General features: G+C 38.6%; 1 protein-coding gene and 1 long non-coding RNA gene across 7 annotated transcripts; one reads left to right on the plus strand and one right to left on the minus strand.

Moving 5' to 3' along the window:
• Window positions 1-10: 10 nt before the first annotated feature.
• Window positions 11-9,438, minus strand: LOC130171220 (uncharacterized). Its single transcript, XR_008828103.1, has 5 exons — window positions 9,310-9,438; window positions 6,894-7,291; window positions 5,982-6,347; window positions 5,585-5,664; window positions 11-4,697 (listed from the first exon to the last, which is right to left on the minus strand). It is a non-coding gene; the product is annotated as an uncharacterized LOC130171220 (long non-coding RNA).
• brdt (bromodomain, testis-specific) lies at window positions 9,367-24,027 on the plus strand. Of its 6 annotated transcripts, none has more exons than XM_056379104.1 (20): window positions 9,367-9,487; window positions 13,209-13,478; window positions 13,648-13,785; window positions 14,144-14,282; window positions 14,499-14,620; window positions 15,112-15,462; window positions 15,558-15,686; window positions 15,778-15,975; window positions 16,076-16,263; window positions 16,377-16,651; window positions 16,790-16,903; window positions 17,001-17,114; window positions 19,052-19,107; window positions 19,207-19,372; window positions 20,165-20,235; window positions 21,848-21,911; window positions 21,984-22,102; window positions 22,686-22,879; window positions 23,058-23,346; window positions 23,442-24,027. In XM_056379104.1, exons 2-20 carry the CDS (start codon window positions 13,287-13,289, stop codon window positions 23,505-23,507), a joined length of 2,985 nt encoding a protein of 994 aa, XP_056235079.1. In that variant the 5' UTR covers window positions 9,367-9,487; window positions 13,209-13,286; the 3' UTR covers window positions 23,508-24,027. The 6 variants fall into 6 exon arrangements, with proteins under 6 accessions (XP_056235079.1, XP_056235085.1, XP_056235083.1 ...); XM_056379110.1 differs by having other exon boundaries at window positions 23,118-23,346; XM_056379108.1 differs by having other exon boundaries at window positions 21,996-22,102.
• Window positions 24,028-24,981: the final 954 nt, after the last annotated feature.

Below are 24,981 nucleotides of genomic sequence, written 5' to 3' on the forward strand. Positions count from 1 at the left end.
TGGGAGTAACTTGTTTTTCATTTTAAGCTCTTTATTGTCATCATAATCTCACAAGACCAGATGTTAGATATGTAATCACGATACACATCAATTATATATTTGGCTTCTCAGCCATTCCCACATTTAAATTTTAGTTGGCTTCCAACATTAGGATGTAAAATATTTTTTACAGCTCTCAGAAGACATTTTTGTCACATCCTTTCATTTCAGCACCCCACAGCCCCCAAATCACAAGCACTAAACTGCACGCAGAATGATTTCTGTGTGTGAAATTTCTCATACCGTCCTGAACAAACACTGCATTGCTTTGCTGTGATATCAGACTTCCAGTGCAAAGGAGATGCTGTGTGACTGGGTACAACATAAATGTCAACATCGTGATTTACCACTAATGAGATGGCACCTGTGAAAAGAGGGAAGGAAACTTTTGTTGTGGAAAACACACAAAAACACACTGATGTGCTGCTTTTGAGAGTTGACAAGGAAACGCTCAAAGGGATCAAATTATTTTACATCTCATACATATGCATGTCTCCAATAAAGAGTTCCACTTTGTTTATTTACACTGTGTTAGGGTTGTGAATACAGCTGAGATGAAGGGGAATAGAAAGCGTAACAGTGCATCAAAAATACCTGCAATCTGAAGCATCATCACATTGCATTATAACTCGAGTCCTTGGGTTTGTATTGACCCAGTTGATTGCACTAGTTGTCAAATCCAACCATGCTCTGTCAGAGATAGCATGCTACTGTCAGTGCAAACGCCACCAAGTGTTACTGTATAAATGATCTCAGTATTAGATTGTTTCAGAGACAATAAAGATGCTGCATTTAGACAAATTTGTCTTATATAAGTGTCATTTTTGCAAGAATGTGTTCATCTCTGTTGTTTTATGTAAAGGTTATGTGTCACTGCATTTACATAGAGGTCAAGCATTGAGTAAGTATATATTCTTTATTTGTTTTTTGTGTACTCTTCTCTTTTAGTGGTATGAAACTTTCATAGATAAATGAATCAATGTATCATCTATATACCATGCACTAACCTATTAACTTCAATAAACAATGCATGAGAGAAAATAGTAAGAAATGCCAACTTATAAACTGCAAAGTGACCATATAGCCATTTATGCTGTAGTTCCATTTGACTGAACTCTTGGTAAGCAAAAACAGAAAGGAAGCACGGCCCGTTCCATAAGAAAACACATGCAGCCATACAATCTTTAAATGATAAATCAGCCAAGCTTACGTCTTGTGGTAACAACTGACTAATATGCTTTGTTACACTTGCTAATATAGTTAATACCAGTACAAAAATGTTGTCACTAGATTCAATAGTATTGTGCTGTTTCACAGACTTGTTAAAATTTATGGCTTTCACAGTAGATCAGATAGACTGTCATCATGACTGCTAGTAAACATGAGGAGACATTGTACAGCCAATGGAATTAATTAAATACTAAAAGATCCAGAACGCTTGATGCCTGCTATATATGTTGTAACTGCTTTACATGTTTATTTGACTTTGAGTCAGGTTGCAGTGGTCTTGAAAAGAAGAACTTCTCATCGCAGTGGGATTCCCCCTTTGCTTTGTCTCTTTTCGAGTAATGTCTTTGGGACACTCTAAATATTTGATTTGGGCAGGGATTGTTTTTGGACTGCTGCTGACTTGAGTTGCAGGGAGTTATCAGATGGACGGAACAACGAGGGATCCGCTGCCTCATACTTTCACAATCGCATGAAGGCCACAAAAAAAGGCAAGCCCAATGTTAAAACTTTATTCCAGCTGGCTCTTGGTACCACAGCCATGACTGTAAATGGACCTAGGACAGTTTCTCACATGTTCTCACTTTGACTTCAAAATACCTACCAGTAGCAGGAAAGACAAGATGATTTTCATTGTTGTACAGTGTTCTTTTTTTTGTAATACTGAGTTTTACGCCCTAAATCATTGCAGAAACACATCTGAATCCTATCTAAATGTGGGCTTTCCTTTTACTTAATTTAAAAAACCAAACCACATGCCACTGGACCACTCCAAACAACCTTAGTTATCAGACTCCCCATCTGTTACTAACAACATATGGGGCACATTACGCATAAACCTAGTAGGTGGTTAATAACAGATTCCTGTGTGCATCAAGTATGTTGCCCCTGTTTATTGCAGCTTTCAATAAAAATAGTAAATTTTGAAAGTACATTTTTAATAGTCAGACCTGTCCGTCAGCGCTTATCCTACCTGCTTTCAATGTATGTACACACAAATTTAGGCTTTCAAGTGCCTTCATGTGCACTGTACAGTGAGAGTAGTAGTGAATTCACAATTCAGCACATTATGCTTCCAGTAAACTGAAGAGTAAAATTGGAAGATATCCATCCCAAACAACCCACGCCCAGTGCAATGCAATCATTTGCTAAACACAAATATGTGGTTTCTGTTGCCCTCTTATGGATGATTTAGATCAAGGTTATCCTCAGACAGATAAACCTACTTTGCACATTTCTTATTCCATCTTCTTCATTATAGAATTCAGACGATTAAAGTGTACACATTATTATTAGTAGTAGGAGCAGCAGCTGTTCAGTGTTCAGATATGTCACATCAAGTAGTATTATCACAATGTAGAAATGTTCTGTATTCAACAGTAAATGTAAAAACGTATTAGCAGAAACATGTACCTACCAGTATGGAAGTAACTGGTCCTAGTTGCTAATTTTTGTGTTTTCATATATTTAATTAACAGACTAAATATGACTGATGTGCTACGTAGCTGTTCAAGGTGGAAGTATTTCTACCTACTTTATTTACTGTTGGACTTTTTAATGTAATTTCATAAGATCATTATAGATTTTATATGTAAAATCTTAATCTGAAAAGTAACAAGTAACGAGAGCTGTTGAACGTAATGGAGTAAAAAGTACAAAATGTACCTCTGAAAATGTAGTAAAGTGGATGCATATGGTAACATATAATCGGCACACTCAAATTGTAAGTATAGCACCGGTGTAAATGTGCTTAGTTACATTCCACCACTAAATAGAAGAAGTAGTATATGTCAACTTTGCTAGTGCCCTTGTTTTCAGGAGTTTATATTTACTCATTCAAAAACAAATATTCCTTGTTACTCCTCACATTTGAAACATCAGGGGGCAGAACCTTTTCCTCTATGACCTCCTCCCTTCTGAACAAGCTTCCTGCCATTGTCAGGGGAACAGACACTGTGTCAGTATTTATGGTCTGATTCAAAACTCATTTAGGACATCTGACAACCTGACTAACCGCCCGTTCCTTTCCCTTTCTAAACCTCCCTGGAATTTGCCTTTTGTATACCGCCTACTTTGTACACTGCCATGTTGTACTTGTGCCTCATCTCCTCGAATTTATAATTTCTGCTCTCCAACTCCAGATTTGCATAATTATTTTACTGCTTTCTTACAGTATGACTCGTATAGTTGGCAGTGAACTGTGGGATTTTCAGGGGTTCTTGCTGAAACATTGAATGATTTGTAGATTGTGATACTGTCAACCATAAACCTGTTAACCATAAATTATAGGTTATACACATTTTCTTTGAAAATCTTTTGTCTGCTATTAAATTCATTCATTTTCCTTTAAGCATTCAAAGATGTACAGCTGCTACGCAACTTCTTGGGTTTGGTTTCAGGAGTTCAATAACATGTCACATCACAATGACTTCTTTTTCCTGCCCATATAAATCTCCAGATAGTTCAGTCCATCACTTCTGGTTATCAAAAACACAAACCACAACTTCCCTCAAGCTTCTGCCATCGAATCTCTTTAGTTAAACAGTATAAATTACATTTTTGCCCATGGCTCCATCTTGTGGTCAAAAAGTGTAAATTATTAAGAAGGTATTTATGAGTTAAAATATTAGGTATCTTAAAAGTGCAGTGTTTTCCAAGCAACTTTGATGTATTAATGTTTTGATTGTGATTACAGAAAAACATGTGAAACAATCATGTCGTACAGCTGGAAAGCATTTTTGCACCATTCCCTTATATTTCTAATTAAAAATGGTAATTTTGATATGAAAGTAAATTGAACAATACACAATTTGTATTTTAGGGAGCACTAGTTGAAATATATATTACACTAGAAAATTCCTGGAGAAATTTTTAATGTGCCTGCTGCTTTGTTGTGTGCACTTCACTCCTTTTTTGTTTGCATTAAATGATAATACACAATATACTTAATCACAAGCTATGAGACACACGCATGTACCTGGGATAAACTGGTTAAGGTGGGAACCAGAAGGCTGAGCCCACCCTCTGTCAGACTACCAGTCTCTGCTGCACACCTGGTGGGTCCTGAGTGGAGCTGAGGTGGAGCCTCTGTGTACTCCATATGTCCTGGATGCAGAGAGAATCCAGCAACGGGACGTCCAGGGTGAAGTGGAGATCCTGGATGAGGAGGGCCGTCTCCTCCGCCCCATGTGTCCTCCTCCAACAGTGGAGCCTCCACTCCTCAGGATCACCTTGGCAACAGTCAGGCTGAGCATCCTGTGCTTACCCTTCAGCTGGGATCGCTATGCCTCAATGTGACAATAGTCACCTCCGGGGGTCCACCTCGAAGATGCGGTGTCGTCAATCCAGCCACCATCTTGGAAAGCCAACATACCAACATTGGTAACCCAGGCAGCTGTTTCAGAAGCAGCACCAGTGAGCGTCTTTGTCACCTGGAGGGAGAGAGAGACAGAAAGGTTTCAAATGTTAATATTTGTGTGAAAATTTAGTACAACAAATACAAATCTCTTCAACACAAGCGCAATTGTTTCACATACGCAAAATTTAATTTGTAGTTTAACTTTTAGTTGTTACAGAGTAGTTCTTCATTACTCTATCACAACAAGTTCCTTAACAACAAATCAGAAACATCAAGTTTCCAAACAAGTATTTTAATTGTAATATTCAAGCCAAATATATTAATAATCACATCCATGTTGTTTTCTGAGGCAGTCGTGATGTTGACTTAAATGTAATAAACAGAATATCATTTCAACTCATCTTAAACATTTAACTACGATCTGTGTGGAAATGCAATTACACAAAATACAAACTGCTTTTATTTTAGTAGGTTTTCAAGGTGGATGACGGCGCAGGCTTGAAAATCGACTACACCTTTCAGGATATAAAGGCAACAAAACCACCTGCCCTCTGATTGGACAGTCATTGTCCAGTTAGATTCAGCTGTAAATATGACTCAAAGCACAAGGTTTTACACAAAGCACTTTGTCAGTGTCTCTGCGTTACCTCTCCACTGGTCATTTGTTCAGTTTTATTCACAAAGACTTGTTTTTCTTTTTACACGTGCACAACTTGTTTGCAGTGCATTATTAACGGTTATTGCAACAGATTACATCAGACCTGCGTTGTAAACTAGAGTGAAATCCATCATCATATTGTGGTTGTTTTTAGAGTTGTATAGCTTTGGGCAGTAAAGTCATTAAGCAGAGTTCTTATTGAGTAGTTCCTACTATGAACATGTATATACTGTGGGTCTGATTTAATCACAATGGTTTAGACAAATCTTACTTTTAAAAGTGAATGATAGCATGTTACTCACCTAGTCCCTCGTCGCTGTGTCTGTACTCTACCGTTGGTGAGACAGGTGGAGGCGACACTGCATCTGTACTGGCTCAGGTCCTGATACAGACAGAGTTATGCTGAAATCTCCTGATACCTAGTGCACTTTAAATCATGGCTGATCTCCTAACAGTAATGTAAAGTGATCGACATGTATTCACTCGGTCTACTGAGTCCATACAATCTCAATTCACAGTCAGTCACTTACAAAATGAGTCCAAAGTTACTGACGTAACTAGCTGTACAACAGCCGAGAGGAACAGGCACAATTCTAAGAACAGTATCAATATCACCACCTGAAATGTTTGTCGGTACGGTTTGACAGTCGTTGCACTGATTATACTTTTAGCTAAAGAGCTAACATGGATGCTACTCACCAGGCTAACAGGAAAGTTGCGAGCTCGGCATCAAACCGCATCTCTTTACTCTCAGGAGCTGTCTCCAGCGGTGGAAAACCACATCGAGAGTTACTCGTGTTGCTTCTTTTCTTCGCCGTTGAACGAGGTTTCTTGTCGGCAGCGGTCTTTCGGGATGCAGATGAATATCGCCTTTCAGGAGGTTCAGCCATTTCTGTGTTTCTGTGATGATAACTTCAAGCTCTGCAGGAAGTTGTTCTTCTTCGTGGGACTGAGAGCAGACTTGACGCTCCACTGACTCACACAGCGTCTAGTGTCACAAAGTGGTATTACAACACAGGACAGGTTGGGGCTGGCTGGTGAGCATGCTCATTTCAGTAGATAACTCTGAAATACAACAGATGGAGGTCTTGATCATGACAGTGGCTCCTTCACACATTGTTGATAGTGTTAATTCATTATTTGAACATTTTAAACTAAAGTTCTGGCCAGATATTATATTGCACCTTTACAGGATAACCACCAAATCTGACATTTAAAAGTAAAGCTTTGTTTTTTGCCCACATTGCAAACTTAGTTTTGACACTTAAGTTAAAACGAAGACATTGAGCTTAACTCGACTGATATTGACACATTTGATGCATACAAAACATATTTTGATTTGCTTTGACAGTATATAAATCTATGCTTAGAATATAAAATACAGTCGTGCTTTCCCTTATTCTTGCATTCAATTTGTGATATACAAAATTTGTATTTTGCATTCAGGCCAGTAGATTTCTCACTGTTCACGTGAAGCATCAAGATACAAACCCTTTGTGGAACCACTTTGCTGGGAAAGTAAAACCTCAGACGATGTGGGACTTAGGTCCAGTACCGGGCAGTTAATTTCTCCAAGCAAAGAAGATATAACAGCCTGGGAAATTTACTTACTCATGGCAGACTGCTCACAGAGCCAGGTTTCAGTTCACTGCAGCCATGATGGTATGTGGGCAGTCTTTAGGTTACGACCCAGCTAGGGGAAAAGGAAAGCAACAGCTGTAGTGAGGACTGGCAGGATCATTGCACCAGTGGAGCCTCCACTCTTCCCAGGAGATTCCCAGGGGATCCTCAGGAGATCCTCTGTATCGCCTTGGCAACAGTCGGGCCGAGCATCCGTGCTTCCCCTCCAGCTGGGACCGCTATGCCTCTATGAGATGGGAGGTGCCTCCGGGGGTCCATCCCAAAGATTCGGCGTCATCAATCTGGCCGCCATCCTGGAAAGCCAACATACCAACACTGGTAACCCAGGAAGCTGTTTCAGAAGCTGCACCAGCAAGCTTCTTTGTCACCTGAAGAGAGACAGAGAAAGGTTTCAAATGTTTATGGAAGCATTAAATTCATACATCAATGAAAAATGCCAGCAAGCTAGCTGATAATGCTAATGCTAGCAAGCTAGCCCGCCCCCACTTGTTATTTTGCAATCTTATAATGACATCATTGATCATTTATCAATAAGCAATGCCAGCAAGCTAGCTGCTAATGCTAATGCTAATGAGGGGTCTATATAAGTGCACACGTACATTGCCGTTACATACGTAACGTACATGTACATCATTTATTACAATTATTAAGATATATCATTGTTAGCATTATAATTATTATCAATATCATATATTTTAAAGAGTTTGTCTGATTTTTCTTTTAGGAAACCTTTCAGGGATGGCAGTTAGAGTGCACGTGATGTCATCCACTCTAGCTCTGAACATTCTGTGTAATACACACCAATTATAAAATCTGAAGTTGTCTAAAAATTACATAAAACGTACCATGTTGCCATGGTTACTCTAAAGAAAAGTCATAGCACACCATTCCTTATATTTTGATATATATATATATATATATATATATTGTCTGGGGTTTCTCAAAGCTGCGGGACTAGTTACGTGCTGAGGTTTTGACACGGAAGATGAATAAGTCGAATAAATATGCAGCATACTAATATATGCCTTATATATGCAGGCACATAATTATAAATTATATACTTAGTTTTAATTTGTATCAAAGCTTCAAGGTCCAAGAAACCAAATAAGAAATTAGGATAAAAATGACTCTAGCATTTATTAATTTATTAATTGAGGAGATCGATTTGTGCTCATCAGTGCTTCTTTTTCATTAGGCCTATAGTTGGTTCACTAATGCTTGCATATAGACAGCATGAGACAAGTAGGGCCTATTTCATAATTAGTAAATTCAGCCCACTGCCCACAGCATTCAGGGAAGACATATATGTTTGTGAATAAAACAGTAATAGACCTTAATTGAGATCCTGATTCCAGAATTAATAATTAGCAATGGTTTTCAATGAGCTGAAATATCTCTGGTATGCCTTGTGAACCCACTGAAACTTTTGTGATATTGCACAGTATACAAATAGCCTACACTTGAATTGATTTCACTATTGATACTAGTAATGTTGCTAGTCCATGCTAATTGACATTTTTAGACTGTTATTTTATCAAAACATTGTATTCACGTTGTGGTCAATCGTGAACACAATAAAACTAATCCAACTTCAAACCAAATTTGGCTCAGACACTAACACATGGCTGAGTTGTTCTGAATTTCCAGTTCACAGGAAGTAAAGTTATGTCTAGTTCGCGGTCACCTGGTAAAGTCCAAACTCTATTCCCCAATTTTAATACTAAGAACTCTCTTCGTTCCATACTAAGAAAAACTCTTATTCCAACATTTGATATTCTACTATTTGGTGAATTTTGTCCTTAATTTTGTATTTTTGAAATTTGAATTTGCAGATGAAAAACGTCTACTCTGCAAAACAGTGAACTTAGAAACAAGGGAAATATCACACACGTCTTGTTATTGTTAACAACGTGTCGTTTTCTGCATCCTGCAAAAGAGGCACATAATCATGGTATTGTACCACATAGTAAATATTGTATTTATTTCTAGTGGAGTGGGGTTGGTAGCTTTTATGTGGTCAATGAACCCAGGTTTTCCGCTTCTGGGTCAGCACCTGAAATCACCACTCCGCCCAGATTCCAGTTTTCCCTTCCTCTCGCTTCACAGACACATTACCGCCTGCGTTAGCAGTCACAGAGCCACCGCCTGTAAGCTGCTACAGCCTCACTAACAGGCGGACATTCAGACGAGTGACTTTATTAACACCAGGACTCTGAACGTTGCACGTGTCAGTCAGTATTCGCATCGATTGATAATGCTCCAGGATCCTTCCGTGACATAGAGCCACCATTTTGATTGGAAGAACTTCACAAAAATCTTTACCTAACCCTGAAAAGCCACAGTTAGCTGCACATTTACAGGAGACAAAGAGGGTTACGTTTCTTACATGAAATAAATTGTTTCCAGCGCCTTTCTCTGCAGAAAAGCGAACTGTAGCACGTGTAAGTGGTGTTGTGACCAATCAGTTCTAGAGCCTCGAGCTGAAGGGTATAAATTTGAGGCGGTTGCCGTAGAGACGTCTGCTACTGAAGAGTTGAACGCAAGAGCCCGTGATATCTTGGAAGGTAATGCTAGCACGGTAATGCTTGCCAAATTGCCATGTTTGCCAAAGGTGACATTCTAATAAGATGGCTGATGTTTCTACTAGCTAATTTATCAAACGTTTGCGAAAGCTAACATAGCTTAGGAGCCTATAACGTTTACGTGTAGCGCAACCACTTCTCAACAGCCAGCCAGAATGTAGCGTTAGCTGTGTTAGCTATGCTAACGTTAGATGCTTGCGCGAAGTGGTTGAAAAATGCATCTGACAAGATATTTCGGCCTTGTCGCGGTAGATAAAACAAAACTTTACAGATGGCGTTAGGGGGGGAAACTATCATTAGTTATCGAGTATCGACCGCTAGGTAGCTAGCAAGCAGGCTAAGGATAAGGCGCCTCGCCATGTTAGCATTTTTTAAAGTTGCAGTAGCAGATGTTAGCTAACGTTACTGCGTAGGCTAAATTGCCGCTGCGTCAGTTACACGTTTCGTCGAAGCAACAGAAAATTGGAAAGCGAAGCTCTGACAACAAGCTTCATCGCCTCTCGATCCTCTCATTTTTCATTGTACAGTTATGCTCTCAGCAGTGCACATGCTAAATAACCAGTGGGCGTGGTGGTGGCTTCACGTGTTGGCTCGAGCACTGTCAACAGTGCACCATGCAGCCATGTGTGCGGTTCAAAACACTACGCAACGTTTAAAACAATTATGAGATAAATCCATAAATTGGTTGTTAAATCGATCTCTAAATAGCTCAGCCCATCTTTCAGTACGCGTGTCAGATTTTCACAAACGTTTAGATTGCCAGCTAAATGTTTAAAATACTGGTATCATAAATTGGCGTTTTTTTAATGTGCGGTACAGCATTACAACACTAGGGAGTTTAAGTGACAGATCGCTTCTACATGGCATGTTACGTTACTAGAGGTATGACTGAGCTAAATCTGTACAATACTAAATGCAACCAGTAACACGATGTCAGGCAGCAGTGTGTTTGCAGAAATAGCTGTTATTGTGAGTGTTAAATAGTTGATGGGACACTGGGTACGTTTTTAAAAACAGCCTTATACATTAGTTTTTCTTCTGACGCGTCTTCATCCTCGATTGGCAATTTAAACGTTATTCAAGATTAGGAATGGGCATGCAGGGCCAGGGTTTGTAAAATGCTTGTTATTTTGAAAACAGAATGCAGAACAAACAGAAGGTATTCTGTTGGTTGGCTTCATGGCAGCTGTCACAGGAGTTTTCGTAATTGTAGAATGAATGGCATACTTAGTGGCAGATATGCCAATCTTTCCACTATCTTTGCCTTGTACACTGCCCACAGTGCTCATTTTCATATCTCCAATATCTGTGATGAAGTCACTGATCTGAGTGTGCGGGAGCTTTCCACATTTACAGCATCCCTGATTAATTTTTTCATAACAAAACTTTTTGTCTACTAAAGGATATTTTATATCGTCCAGAGTCTGCCAAAGCCACAAATATTTTGTGGTCACCATCTTACTGTGTGCCAAAACAGTTGACCTTAATCCATCAGGCTGTTTTTCTTGAGGCTGCCTGAATAGTGTATTTTTGCAATTAAACCATCTTTGTATGTTTGAAACATTTTGATTCTTTGCCTGGAAATGGAGTCGAACAGCGTTTTTTTACTACTATGATGATGATGATGACTACTACTATGACTTTTTAATATTGGACAGTAAGAGTTTTATAGGATAATTGGATCCGGATCTATCTCTAGATAGTTGTTTGTTAGACAGAAAACACTCTATAATCCCCCTCACATACCATGCTTTTACAATAAGATCGTGATCAATCTTAACTTTGTAATGTATTAAAGTCTGCTCAAAGTTATTATTTTCATTATGTATTTATTAGGTGTTCAATTAACTGCTTCATCATTTAATCTATGCACTTCACCATTATTGTTAGTAGTTCCCCAAACAATAGTAAATTCCTTGCCAAACCAGCATCTGGCAAGCAATTTGGTTGTCACTTGCGGAAATGCAACACAATTCGGGACATTTGTATTGCGAGTTTCTTCTATGTCCAAACATGAGTATTCTTTTGTTAGATTAATACTTTTTGTATAAAAAAAAAATTGAATGTCAAATAGCATATGACCCCCAATTTTGCAACTGAATGATAAACTCATCACCAAGTCATAGTGGACTGTAAGGAGCTCATCATTCAGTCACATAAGTGTGGGTCTTATGCTGCTTGAAATTCACCATGCTAGACATCTCCCCCCTCCCATAAAAGGGTCAAAATAAGATGCGCTGGACTTCACTGGATTTATTAAATTCTCAAAGTGTTGTGTTCATTTGTCATATTTAAAAACATAAAATAAAATGCAACTAAGATAAACAGAACTTGCAATGTAAATTATTTGGGTTGGGTTACAAATGAAAACAATTGGTGTGACAGGCAAACATTTTGACTGCAGATCGAGGCAGGTTGTATAGCTCTCCTTTTTTGAATCTGCTTAGCTGTTTGGCTTATTAAGCTTTTATATGTAGTTAAACTGCTTTTTCAAAGCACATCAGAATAAACATTTGGTCTATTTAATCAGCTTTTTTAATTCCTTGAACAGCCAACTTCAATTTCTATTGCAACTGTGACTGTAGGCAGTGTTTGTGGGACGTACTGCGTAGCATGATATATCTCCTATATTGTTTTAGTACTTTACCTTTTCCAATACTGAAAGTGTTGGAAAGGTTTATGGTAAGGTTTTATGTGTATGTTGCTGAGCTAAAATGCTGACTGGAGATATGCTGTAGGTGGCAGTATTACCCATGTTTTGGAAAGGTACCTCTCTTGTGCGTCCATTGTATTCTTGAGAGTGTTGCTTACCATTTAAGTGGCATTTTGAATTTGTCATTGTAAGCAATATTGACCATTATAGTCAACAAGTTATTTTCTCACCATGTCGGGGAGATAGAGATGAGTAGTGGCATTGGACATGTTTTCCCCTTTCCATATGATTTGTTCCAAGTAGATTTAAACCTGTCAGTAGGTATTTGGGGCATAATAGTATAGGATTCATGAGCAGGTGATCACATCCCACCTGCATGAAACAGTAGAATAGCAGCTTGCCTTGTTAATTTGAGCCTTTCATATAATTCTGTATTAAAGTAGAAAGAAGATTATTCAATAATTTTCTTGCCAACAAATCCAATGAAAAGACAAAAACCAACAATATTTTCTTTGTCTGTGGTATTGCTACTGAAAATCTGAAAGAAATGAGTAACAAGTTTCGAATAATTAGGTAATTTTCTAAAATTGGTTGTGAGTCTGCGACTGTTTTTTTTTTTTTTTAAGCAAACTTTCCTGAAATGGATAAGTAGTACATTTGTTGGGGACTACTTTCAGTCATGGATTAAATCATATTTGAAGTGACACAGACAATACTTGTTGGTAGGATTCATTATTTGTTGGTTGGGATCTTTTCAAGGATTTATTGACAGTAAGTAAGTATGAAATATCTTCAGACGTATCCCTTTTAAATCTTCACGTTGTCAATACATGCTGTGTTTAAGGTTGAACTGAGTTTGAATGTTCTTACCGAAGCAGTCACATTAAGCATAAATGCTGGTTCATAGTCTTAAGGACGTTAGAGACATAAAGGCAGGATAAGTTTCAATACTGATATAGTATTAAGAAGAGACTGACTTTCACTGTTTTTTCACAATGCCATGTCTCCTTTTATGTTCTTACTGGAAACTACTCTTCACTCCTTGTTTAGGAAAGCGTGTGATGAGCACTAAGTTGCAGCAAAGCATACTTCAGACAGTTTCCTCGTTCTTGGCCTTTGGACAACACAATGTCTGATGTGAAAGCCTGTCCCAATGTGAGTGGAAATCCTCCTCCACCAGAGGTCTTAAATCCCAAAAAGCCTGGACGCGTAACCAATCAACTACAGTATCTCGACAAGGTGGTAATCAAAGCTTTATGGAGGCATCACTTTTCTTGGCCCTTTCGCCAGCCTGTCGATGCAGTAGCACTGCGGCTCCCAGTAAGTTGTAAGAATCTCATTGACATTTAAGTGGAGTGTTACAGTCTGACTGTAAATGTTATGCTGAGATTTTTAATCACAGGTTTTCTGTCTGGATGTCTGGATAAGTTCAATTAAATGCAATCTGGGAAGGGAAGACGTTAACACGAGTGTCTTTGTTGCCTTTCAGGACTATTATTCAATTGTTACAAATCCTATGGATCTGGGCACTATTAAGAAGCGTCTTCAGAACAAATATTACTGCCAATCGCTTGAGTGTATACAAGACTTCAACAGCATGTTTACCAACTGCTACATGTACAACCGGGTAAGAGAATACTGTTGTGCTGTATAACACACCAACATGAACTGTAAAGTGCATTTCAATAATAATAGACATATAGTGACTTAGCTGTGAGGTACTTTTGTAATGTGAAAATAGATCTCTAAACTGAAATAATGTCCACTGATCCCTATTACTGTTCTGTCATAATGCAAATCAGGTAGTTCACACTCACCCACCCAGCATGCCAGATTATTATTTTCATTTTATTTTCGGCTATCGCAGTGCTGAAGATTCTTTTCAAGTATTAATGCAGTTCAGACAGGATTGTCATAAGTGTACATGGTGCGCTAAATGCTTTTACTTTATTACAATATATATATGTGTTTTCTTTTCTTCACAGCCTGGAGATGACATTGTTTTTATGGCACAGAGTCTGGAGAAGCTTTTTTTGCAGAAGGTGTCCCAGATGCCTAAGGAAGAGTTGGAAGTTACAGCAGTCACTACAACAGAACCAGTGAAAGTGAGAAAGACGAATGCAGGTATATTGCACAGTAACAGTCCCTTGAGATGTGGTACATATTTATTTTTTGGGAATTGTGGTACATTAAACTTTTATTCAGGCATTTTCTATCACCCACAAACACTGCTATGTTAGAACAAAAATCTTTGCAGTAATGTTTTCTGAACACTAATTGTGCTGATTTATTTACCATCTAAAATTGTGTTGACGTGCACGTGTACCTTTTGTCATGCAGGTGCATTAAAGCAGAGATCCCTTGTGTCAGAAGTTGTTCTCCAACAGACAGTGACCGTCATCCCTCCTGCTGTGCCACAGTTCATCCCACCCTTACAGCTCTCTGCACAATTTGATGCAACAGTAAGTATTTGAATGTGAAAACGTTCACAAAAGCGGTTGGGTTTTGTTTTGGCTAAATTGATGCTATGATTGGGGATCATAAAGTTTGTGACTGTGTTCTGATGCTTGTCTTAACTTTTCTGTAAGAAAAGAAATCAACATGTTGACAGGAAAATCTAGTTTTATTTTGTTTAGTCATAAATTACATTTTTCCATTTTTATTAAAAAGTAAAATAAATGTTTTTACACTTGAGTCGCATTAGTTATAGCTCATTCTGTGGTGGTTGGACATAAAACATCACACTCCGTCCAAACCACTCTACAATAAATGCATCACCATGTTAGACAGACTTTCTCCATTGGATGAAGTAAGGGAAAGCTATAGCGTCTCACAAACTTGAATTATTTATAGCATTGTGGCCAATAATGTGAAATCACAATACAAATTCTCTGCTTTGTCTAACTATTGTAGTGATTTATTGTTTATGTTCAACCTTTTCCTAAATATTCAGATTAAAAAAGGTTTTAAGAGGAAAGCCAACCCCACACCCTCCACCACCTCAGAGATCCCCCCCATTGAGGCGTCCCCTGCTGAGGACCATTCAGCACCTTGTACTTTGTCCTCTAGAAGAGGCTGTGGCCGGCCCATTAAACCTCCTAAGAAAGACTTGCCTGCGTTTGATGGAAAGAAGGGCAGACTGTCTGAGCAGCTCAGGTACTGCAGTGACATCCTGAAGGAGATGCTCTCAAAGAGGCACTATGCATATGCATGGCCCTTTTATACCCCTGTTGATGCGGTTGCTTTGGGCTTGCACGACTACCATGACATCATCAAGCAGCCTATGGACCTGAGCACCATCAGGGTAAAACGATTATGATGAAGATTAATCTGAGTATTTAACATTGTTTTCAGTATCGGTCAAATCAGTTTTCCTGACACAAAGTTTTATTTCCTCAGAAAAAAATGGATCAACGTCGGTATGCAAATGCAAAGGAATTTGCTGCTGATGTGCGACTGATGTTCTCCAACTGTTACAAGTACAATCCACCTTCACATGAGGTGGTCTACATGGCGAGAAAGCTCCAGGTATAGAACTATCTATTTATTTATTTACTGCTCTACCAAATAAGACGGACAGTACTTGAAGGTATTAAGGAGTCTGTGTTTGTATCAACAGGAAATTTTCGAGGCTCGTTATCTCAAGATTCCCCAAGAACCAGAGGATGGTTCCATACCTCATCAGAGAATTATGAAGGGAAAAGGAGACAGAATTGGGAGTTTGTCAACCTCAGCAAGTTCTGAAAGTGAAAGTTCCTCAGAGTCAGAAAGTTCATCCGAAGAAGTGGCCATGCAGCTGGCCAACCTAGAGGAGCGGGTAGGTATCATACATGCCAGTAATGGTGCAAATGGCGTTTGAGATGTTACTCACTTCAGTGCATTTCACCTCATTGTCTCATTGACTGCTCACTTTTCAGTTGAAAGCTGTCAGTGATCAGCTGAAGAGACTTAGCCAAGACCCCCTGATGAAACCAAAGAAAAAAGGAGTTGAAAAGTTGAAAAAGGAAAAAAGATCTAAAGAAAAAGATATTGCTCGACTAAAGCACAAATCCTCAAAATACCAATCTATTGTAGAAAAAATCACCAACAGCAAGAGCTCTTCTTTGTGAGTGATCATTTAATATGTTTCACATTATATACTTAGTATAAGTAATGGTGAACTGAGTTTGCTCCAATATGCACTATGGCTAATATTAGATGTTTTCTATGTATATCTAGGCCTGGCAACAAACACAATATTCAGAGAACACCCATAAAATGTGAGGATGAGGTCCCATCAACACCAATGACTTACCAGGAGAAGAAGCAGTTGAAATTGGACATTGACAAGCTGCCCGGTGACAAACTGGGCAAGCTGGTGAACATCATTCATGCCAGGGAGTCTTGTCTGCGAGATTCCACTCTAGAGGACATTGAGATTGACTTTGAAATGCTCAAGCCTTCCACACTGAGAGCTCTTCAGAGGTTTGTTGCAACATGTCTGAGGAAATGCCGTAAGTACAAGTCAGTCCTGCTTTGCTTGAACTTTCCACTGTCAGCAAATACAGCATTACTGTTAATTTGAATTGGTAAGATTAAGGCTTTTGTAATTTATTTTAGTTAATGAATTTATTATCTCTTCTGTCCTGCAGAAAAAAAGCTGATGAAGCCCACAGAAGGAATCCAGACTGGGAAACTAAAGGATGCTGGAAGATCTGGGGTTGTCAGTAAAGAGCAGCACTTGATTAAGAAAAAAAAGACAGAAGGTAAGAAAAAATTGTGTTAAAATTGTGATCATCAAAGTTATGCCTTCAAGAGTGAGGCTGAGTGTAAAAATGACAATTTGTCTTTTTTTGTTAACAGCTAAATTCATGGCGTCTCCTGACCTCAGCTGCAGCAGCAGCAGCTCGTCATCCAGCTCTGACAGCAGCAGTAGTAGTCAATCTAGCACTTCTGAGAGCAGTGACTCTGAAACAGGTTAGCTGCTCTCTTCAACATTCTGCCCTCATCTACCTTTGTTTTCCCCTTCCTTCCTTCCTCTTTAAAATAGACGATAAGCTATGGGTAGGATTCACCTGGGTGCCTTACTACTACGTTTCTGCTGGTTTCACACCAAATATTAAATTGTTTTATATTTTTGCACATTCATCAGGTGTTTGCTTTTTGTGTTTATTTTCCACACACTTTTTATTCCTCCGCAACAGCCAGAGCCAGAGGGTAATTGTTTTCAACTTGCCTGTCGTCTGTCCCATTCTCGTGGACGCGATATCTCAGTAACGCCTTGACAGAACTTCTTCAAATTTGGCACAAACATTAACTTGGACTCAAGGATGAACTGATTAGATTTTGGTGGTCAAAGGTTAAAGTTCAGGGTTATGGTGATCTCACCCAGAGGCCAGAGGGAATTTCATCACTTCTGACACACAGTGATCTCACAAAACACATTTTTGGCCATAACTCACAAATTCATACACTAATTACAATACAATGTAACTCAAATGTCTAGGAAAAGTATAAAATTAAGTGAGACATCATAATGTTCTCCAAAAACACTTGTGGTCGTTATTCAATACTGTAAGGGAGATTGTGACCATATTTGGTCTTGGCTGGTTGGCAGAGGTACACAACAGCTGCAAGGCAGTAATTGTAGTTATAATCTGTTTACATGGAACAGGTGCACATGTCTCTTCTACAGACATCTGAGATTAATTAAGTGAAATATTTAACAGAGCAGTTGTTTTATCATAGTAGACATCCATTTATGCCTGATATACTGCATCAGTGATATTTAACTGTTGACATTGGATAAATTATAGCAAAAATTAAAGAGTATATTAGTATCAGGCTGAGGATCAGTGTTTTACTGCCCCCTCTAGTTGAAACTTTCAAGTTTGTTGCACCTCTGGACTCGGCATCACTGAATGGATGTGACTGGGTGTAGTCAGAAGTGTGTGCTCTGTCGCACCTCTTACAGCCTCCAGTAGCACTATCACCGTGTACTGACACATTGTGGAGAACACTTTTCTACAGAACAGCATGGTGCAAAGTTAGAATAGTGAAGGTCTGCAAAAATAATATTTATAGCTACTGTTAAGTTGCACTTCAGCATTTTCTTTTTTAGCATGCTCTAGCATTGGGCCCCTTTTGGATAAGACCATAGCTCCTTGTGGCATTTCTTACAATTTAATTAAGCTGGTGTTTACATTGCAAAACCATGTTCTTTGTTAACATGTTTCACTGAGTTTTGTTCTGTTCTTAAGAGGCTTTGCATAGAGAGCTAATGCTGCCCTTTCCTCTAACATGACTTCCTGTAACCAGGTAGCTGTGTTTTTCTCTATTCTATGATCTGTCCATGCCAGTAAAACATCAAGTTTCCATATACAGTCATTGCTCTGCACATAGAAACTGTTGACCTGTTCCAACATGGAGGAAAGCAATGCTTTTCAAATATTTTGTGTAAAGCCTCTAATGTATGATAATGACATAATTATGTAAAAAAAAGATCATCATAATTTTGGTCAGGTGGGGTGTGGCTGTGTGTGGCAGGTGAGTGGTGGTGTACTGAGAACTAAATCAAGAGTTGCATATAAAAGATTGCAAATATTTAATAAATAGAGAATCCAGGGAATGAATCATCATTTTAGAATAAAAACTGTGTAGATCCTATATTAGGAGTTCTCGTTTTACCTATTTATTTTCTTTGCTGTTTTTGAAATAGTTGTCAAATCATCATTAATCATTACGAATTACTTGGTCATTTTGTCAGGAGTTAAATCTTGTATGCTGCAACACCTGTTCATGTTATATTCACATATTCTATATCACATTGTGAAATTTCTTATTTTAGGGGTTTTGGAGGAAAAAGCTCTTAAGCCTTCGCTGCAGACTGAATTATTAACATGCATTTTTTTCAGTGCCCAAAACAAAGAAGCAGAAAAGTAAAGAATCTTGCCAAAAGGTTAAGACAAAGGTAAATACATTCACTCTTTGCTTGGAGTAGTTAAAGAAATTAGTTCTAAGTTAGCCTTGCTGGTTACAATGAAAAGTAAGAATGTAATTTCTTCTTAAGTCAAAGGTCCCACGTGCTTCCTGTAATAAGCAGATAAAGGAGGCAAACAATTTGACAAAAGCCTCAGTGGAGACGTCTCAGCCTCCTCCTGCTGTGCAGCCCTCAGCAGCAGAGACTGAAGGCCACCCGCCATGCCCTAATGAGGAGCTGACTTTATCACCTCCAGGTAAGACTCATGTTTTCCTCTTTGTCCCTCAAGTGAGGGGGAAAAAACTTTATAATGTAATTTTAATTTCACTAATTTAAAGTGTGTTTCTGTTGAAAATTGTAATTTTCATGAAGAAAATGTTGAGTCAGTAAGCCTTGGAAAACGTAGGTCAGCCTGTGCTTCAACCTAATATTAGTTCAAATGATACTTTTATTTTTTCATGATTTTTGTTTGTTTTTTTAATTTTGCATTAGCTGCTCATTCCTTCCCAGCCGTACGTAGCAAGCCCCTTGAGTAACCTCTGAGATGCCAGTGCCAGATCAACATCAATACCTCCTTAAAACCTTGTAGTCACCGATCAGCCTCTTTCACGGGTGTCTTTCACTAAGATCCCTAACTCCTCTTTCACTGCCAGTGGCACCACATCATTAATAGTACAAAAACATCCAGTGAACCTCCCTCTGACGCCACCTGTTCACCTCAGGCTGCCTCACGCATATGCTCAGTGTCCTTCAGAAACACAGGTTCAGCAAGGGAAGACTGACTCACTCACTCCAGTCAGTCACACACACACACACACACACACACACACACACACACATACCCCCCCCACCCCCATTTTTCCGGGTTTTGACTACAACAGTCCTTGTGTTTCATTCAAACTCTATCTCATGCTACTTCTTGCTAACTTCTGTTGCTTTTACTATATACTAACTCTTGCTGTATGTTTATATAAACATACAGCATCTCCTTGCCTATCACATAGCTGCGATGTGTTGAAGATCTGTTCTGTCATTTACTGTTCGACAGATTTGTCTGCCCTTTTATCGCCCATGGCATCTCCAGAAGTTTTGCTGGACTGGGCTGCTGCCAGATTTGAGGTACTGCTGATGAAAAAGAAAAAACTTCCCTCACAGTGTTGGCTTTGATTGTTGAAAGACAACTTTTTATAATCATGGGACACACTTGTGGTGACTTCTTATGATGAATCTTGTTATAGACTGTTGGCTCTGAAAAGGACAGGGCGTCACACTGGTCATTTACTTCATAGGTAAAGGCTGCACTGACCTGTTGTATCATTTTGCAGGGTGATTTATCTAAAACTAATACATTATGGAAGATGAGTACATGTTATATCATACATTAAATCAAGTCGCATTTAGAGATGACACCCAGAGAAGGCCTTCAGAGAGCAACAAAATCTGCATCCACCCATTGTTTTGCTGTTTTACAGTAGATCTGCAGAAATCTCCAGATCAAATGCAGTTATTTTGTGTTTTCTAGTTAGAATATAGTGCAGGAAAGCAGGACACCTGTATATACTATATAATATTTACTACTATGATATTTAAGTGGTCTGAATCAAAAGTGGATGTGCTGCCTTGTTGCTGTTCTTCTGGTTTTGGTATGTTACACTGTACAGACAGTCAAATGAGTAGAGCTTAAAGGGACTCTCCAGTGGTTTAGTATTGCATTTCCATGTGTTGGGGAATTGGCAAGAAACAGATGGGAAACAAAGAATGCTCCATAAAAACTGAATCCTACAATTTCCATAATGCAACTCAAGAGTCTGTTTTTGTGAGAACACCCACCCCCCACCCCCGATTTGATTTGATAGACACTCATGTCTTTCGATCTTCACACTCGGCACTCCCCACTTTATAATGCAGACTGTCTGTTATAAAGCTGGAATAGATAGCTCAAGATAACTCTCTCATAACAACCTCAGGGTTTATTATTCAGACTTGACAAAGTTCCTGCGGAGCCACAGAGGACGTTATACAACTGTTTGTCACAGGCTTTGTAGTGCTCCTCATGACAAACTGATCAGTGAATTGAAAACACCTGTGTGGGTGTGAAGGACCAATAGAGTCTTCCAGCTTTTCTGTTTTCAGTATTTATTTATTTTTGCATGCATCTTTGTGTCCACTTTGTCATATTTCTTTCCAATGACTTAAGATTAGAAGTAACTTTATTTTGATATATATTAATGTCAACAAATTTGGCCCTTCAGTTTCAGTAGTTTTTATCTGTTTGTAGACTCCCGATCACGAAAAACTATTCAGGCTCTATTAGATTGATTAAAGGTTTGAAAATAATGTCGCCTATAATATCAAACATTATGCCATGTTGTTCTCACTATTTTTTATGTAATTAGATTGTTGCTTGAATATTTTCAGTTGATGGCACCTTTGCTGTCAACCATTAAAGAGTAACTTTGTGTCAGCTTGAAAAGCATTGTTTTGCTGCCATCACCACACCTAGCATCACTGATGGATGTGGTTGGGTGTGGTTAGAGGTGAACTCTGTTGCACCTATACCCACATCCAAAAGTGATGTCATGAGGTTTCAAGAGTATACCTGTCCAACACTGTAGCAAGGTGAGATGTTAGACTACTGGAGGTCTGCAAGAATAAGATTTTCATAGGGTGTTTAAGTTACTCTTTAGGCATGATTTGATTCTAAATGATAAAACTTAATCTGACCTGTCAGCAGGGCCCAGTGCTGTCCCCTCTGAGAGAGAGCCCACTACAGTCGAAAGATGAGACGAGGCCCAGTAAGTCACTACTTCCTTTGACATCACCATTTATGAAAAATGACTAATACTTCACAACATGAACTTGTAAAGTGATTATCCCAGATTTCAGATACCCTGAGGATGTCCTTGACAGCCAGTTGACTGATGTGCCTTTCTCCAACTCAGCAAGTAAATCTGCTGAAGAGGAAAAACCCCAAATTCCCAAAAAGGTTAGCACTGTTTAACTGAGTTACTGTAACGGCTGACAAATATTCTTCCTGACTTGTTGAAGAATGATTCTACAGATCAAGATGCAGAGGATGGGGTGTAACAAGGACTCAATTAAACTTAAGAAAAGTTAGTTTCATTTAAATCAGTTCTGCCACACATTTTCTTTTCTCTTTTTTTAAGTGGAACTCTAGTAAGACCAACTGATGGGTAATTCATTTTAAAAATGAATGAATGGGGCAACTACTGCTAAAATCAAAACAGCACTGTAAAAAAATTTTAACTGCGAATTTGACAATATATAATTTTTTTAAATCTAAATTATTTATACCTCATTTATTATTTGATTTGAAAATAGTGCACATTTATTTTGTTTTAGTTCAAACTTGCATCATATAATTCATCTTTCCACCACTGGAGGGCGTCAAAGTATTGTCCATGACAACACTAATGCCATTTGATGTTTTTCTGTCCAAATTACAACAGGTTTACCCCCCCCCCCCCCACCACCACCACCACCACCACCACCACCACCACCACATTTTAAATAGCTTGCAAGTGAACATAATCATTTCTCTTGTTTAGGACATTGTTCTGAAAAATGCTGAGTCTTGGGCGAGACTGGTGAGACAGTCAGTCACTCCAGCTACAATCAAGTCCTCAAAGGAGAGCTTCCAGCATTTCCGTAAGGCTGCCATAGAGAAAGAGGAACGAGAAAAAGCACTGAAGAAGAAACAGATTGAAGAAAACAAGGAGAAGGAGGCTCCAGAAAACAGCAGGTATTCCCACCGAAATAGCAACTGCATTAAATGTATTTCTTTATTTAGTTTCTTAGGCTAAAATGTATTGCTGCCCTTAGAATAAGTTTATGAGATTCCACTGCATTGTATAATTCAAAGTGTCCAAATCCTCGTTTTTAAAAGGAAGCTGATAAGCCACACTAGCTTTTCTCTGCAGAAGCTTGATACCTGATTTAAAGAGAGCAACTTCTAAGTACCAAGGACATTCTCCATCTAGCCTTCCAGGCCCATGTGAAGCAGAACAAAATCCACAGCCTATTAAAGAGGATGCTGATTCACCAGAGAGCATTTGCACAGAGGTTGCCTTAGATGTGTCCAAAGATGTCGAGCAGCCAATGAAGCCAAAGTCTCCCAAGGAAACACGACCTCTAACCACACAGTCCTCAGTAGATAAGGAAAGGGAGATGGCCCGCAGAAAGGAACAAGAGCGTCGCAGGCGAGAGGCTGTGAGTACCTTTCGTCCAGGTTTTAGCCTGATGTTGTTTGTTTGTGGTAAAATGGGATTTTGACAGTTATTCTATATGTCTTTCTCTCTCTATAGATGTCTGGTATTGACATGACTATGCAGCAGGACATCATGACTACATTTGAGCTTAACCTGGACTAAAAATGACATGGGATTTACTCAAAAAATGTGTCCTTTTGTGCAAGACTCCTGATTGTCATTTCACAATAGTTAATTGTGAGGAAAAAAAAATTAAACAAAGTATAAATGTGTCTTGCCCTTAAATTGTATTTGAAATGGTTAGTAAATGTCTGCACTGATGCACTCTTGAATGTGGGATTAAGGTGAAGCATGCATGTTTTTCTGTTCTTTTCACATTTGGATGAGTCCACTTACAGCTGACAGGTGTGTATGACAAGCCAATTAATGCATCCATACACTGCAGTTAAAATGCCACACTGTTGTCTTGTTCGCTGAAATGTGCAGTGTTGTTTTGTTCTTGTGTTTTAGGTTATTCCAGTTAATGAACCCTCACCACCATGCCTCAGTTAATCCTGACTCAAAAATATGTTAAATGTAGACAAAACACTGGTTACATGCACAAGTCCTGTGACTGTTTTTTTTTCCTCTCTAAAACATTTTTATTAACAATGTCTTTTTTCTCTTTTTTTTTTTTTTTTTTTTTTAAAACAGAGATTGAAGCAAGTTGTCACCAGTGTTTCCAGTGTGGGAACTGGTTCAATCTCAGTGCCTTATTTGCTTGACCACTTGAAAATGCCATCCATTGTGTTAACTGGATATGCACTGCACTTTGTTCTTCATACAGTTCTGGCCGTTCCAAAGTTGTTTTTGGACATTATCAACATATTCTGTATGTTACCATTCTGTATGTTACCGTTTGTATATGCTAGTATAAATAAGACATTTTTTTTTTACTCAAAATAATAAACCTATTTTCACTAAGCAATTCACATCACTTCATCCAGTCATAACTGCAGTGTGGTGCAGACTACAACCCATCAGATACAGATTTTAATAACACCCTTATACAGCATAGGGATTGTGCCTGATCAGTATAGAATTGTGGAACTAATTTCAGAGGTTCATCAGCTTGATTTCACTTAATAACAGCTACTAATTTTGTCCAGGCCTGGAGCCAGAGCCTAATCCTGTGGCTGTGCACTTCTCTCCTTTCACTCTTACAGACTACAGCAATATCCTGTAGGCTGATGAGTTCGCTATAAAGAACAACCCATTTTATAGGCACATTTAATAGTTTATCTGCTACCTTCTCGTGCAACTTTAGCCAGACACTCCCTCTACTGGCTCCCAGCAGCTCAGGGCCAAAACACAAGTATTCTAATCTCAGTTTTTCCAGTTTTGCTGCTTTAACCACTTGAATACAAGATGAATAAGATAAAGAAAAAAAGAAATTGAACATACATGTACAATAAGTGTGTTATCCCATCTCTCTTCATGCAAAAATAGTTGCGAAATATTTCCTAAAGTCTCACCAATAGTTATCAAAAATAGTCAAACTGATCAAATATTAAAGGAAAAGTGTATTATTTATATAGTTTAGGCTGCTTGTTTGATGACCGTGTATGACATTTCGGTGCCCTGAAGAGTACAAAGG

The sequence above is a fragment of the Seriola aureovittata genome, chromosome 6 (assembly GCF_021018895.1).
Source record: "Seriola aureovittata isolate HTS-2021-v1 ecotype China chromosome 6, ASM2101889v1, whole genome shotgun sequence".
In the NCBI taxonomy this organism is placed as follows: Eukaryota; Metazoa; Chordata; class Actinopteri; order Carangiformes; family Carangidae; genus Seriola; species Seriola aureovittata.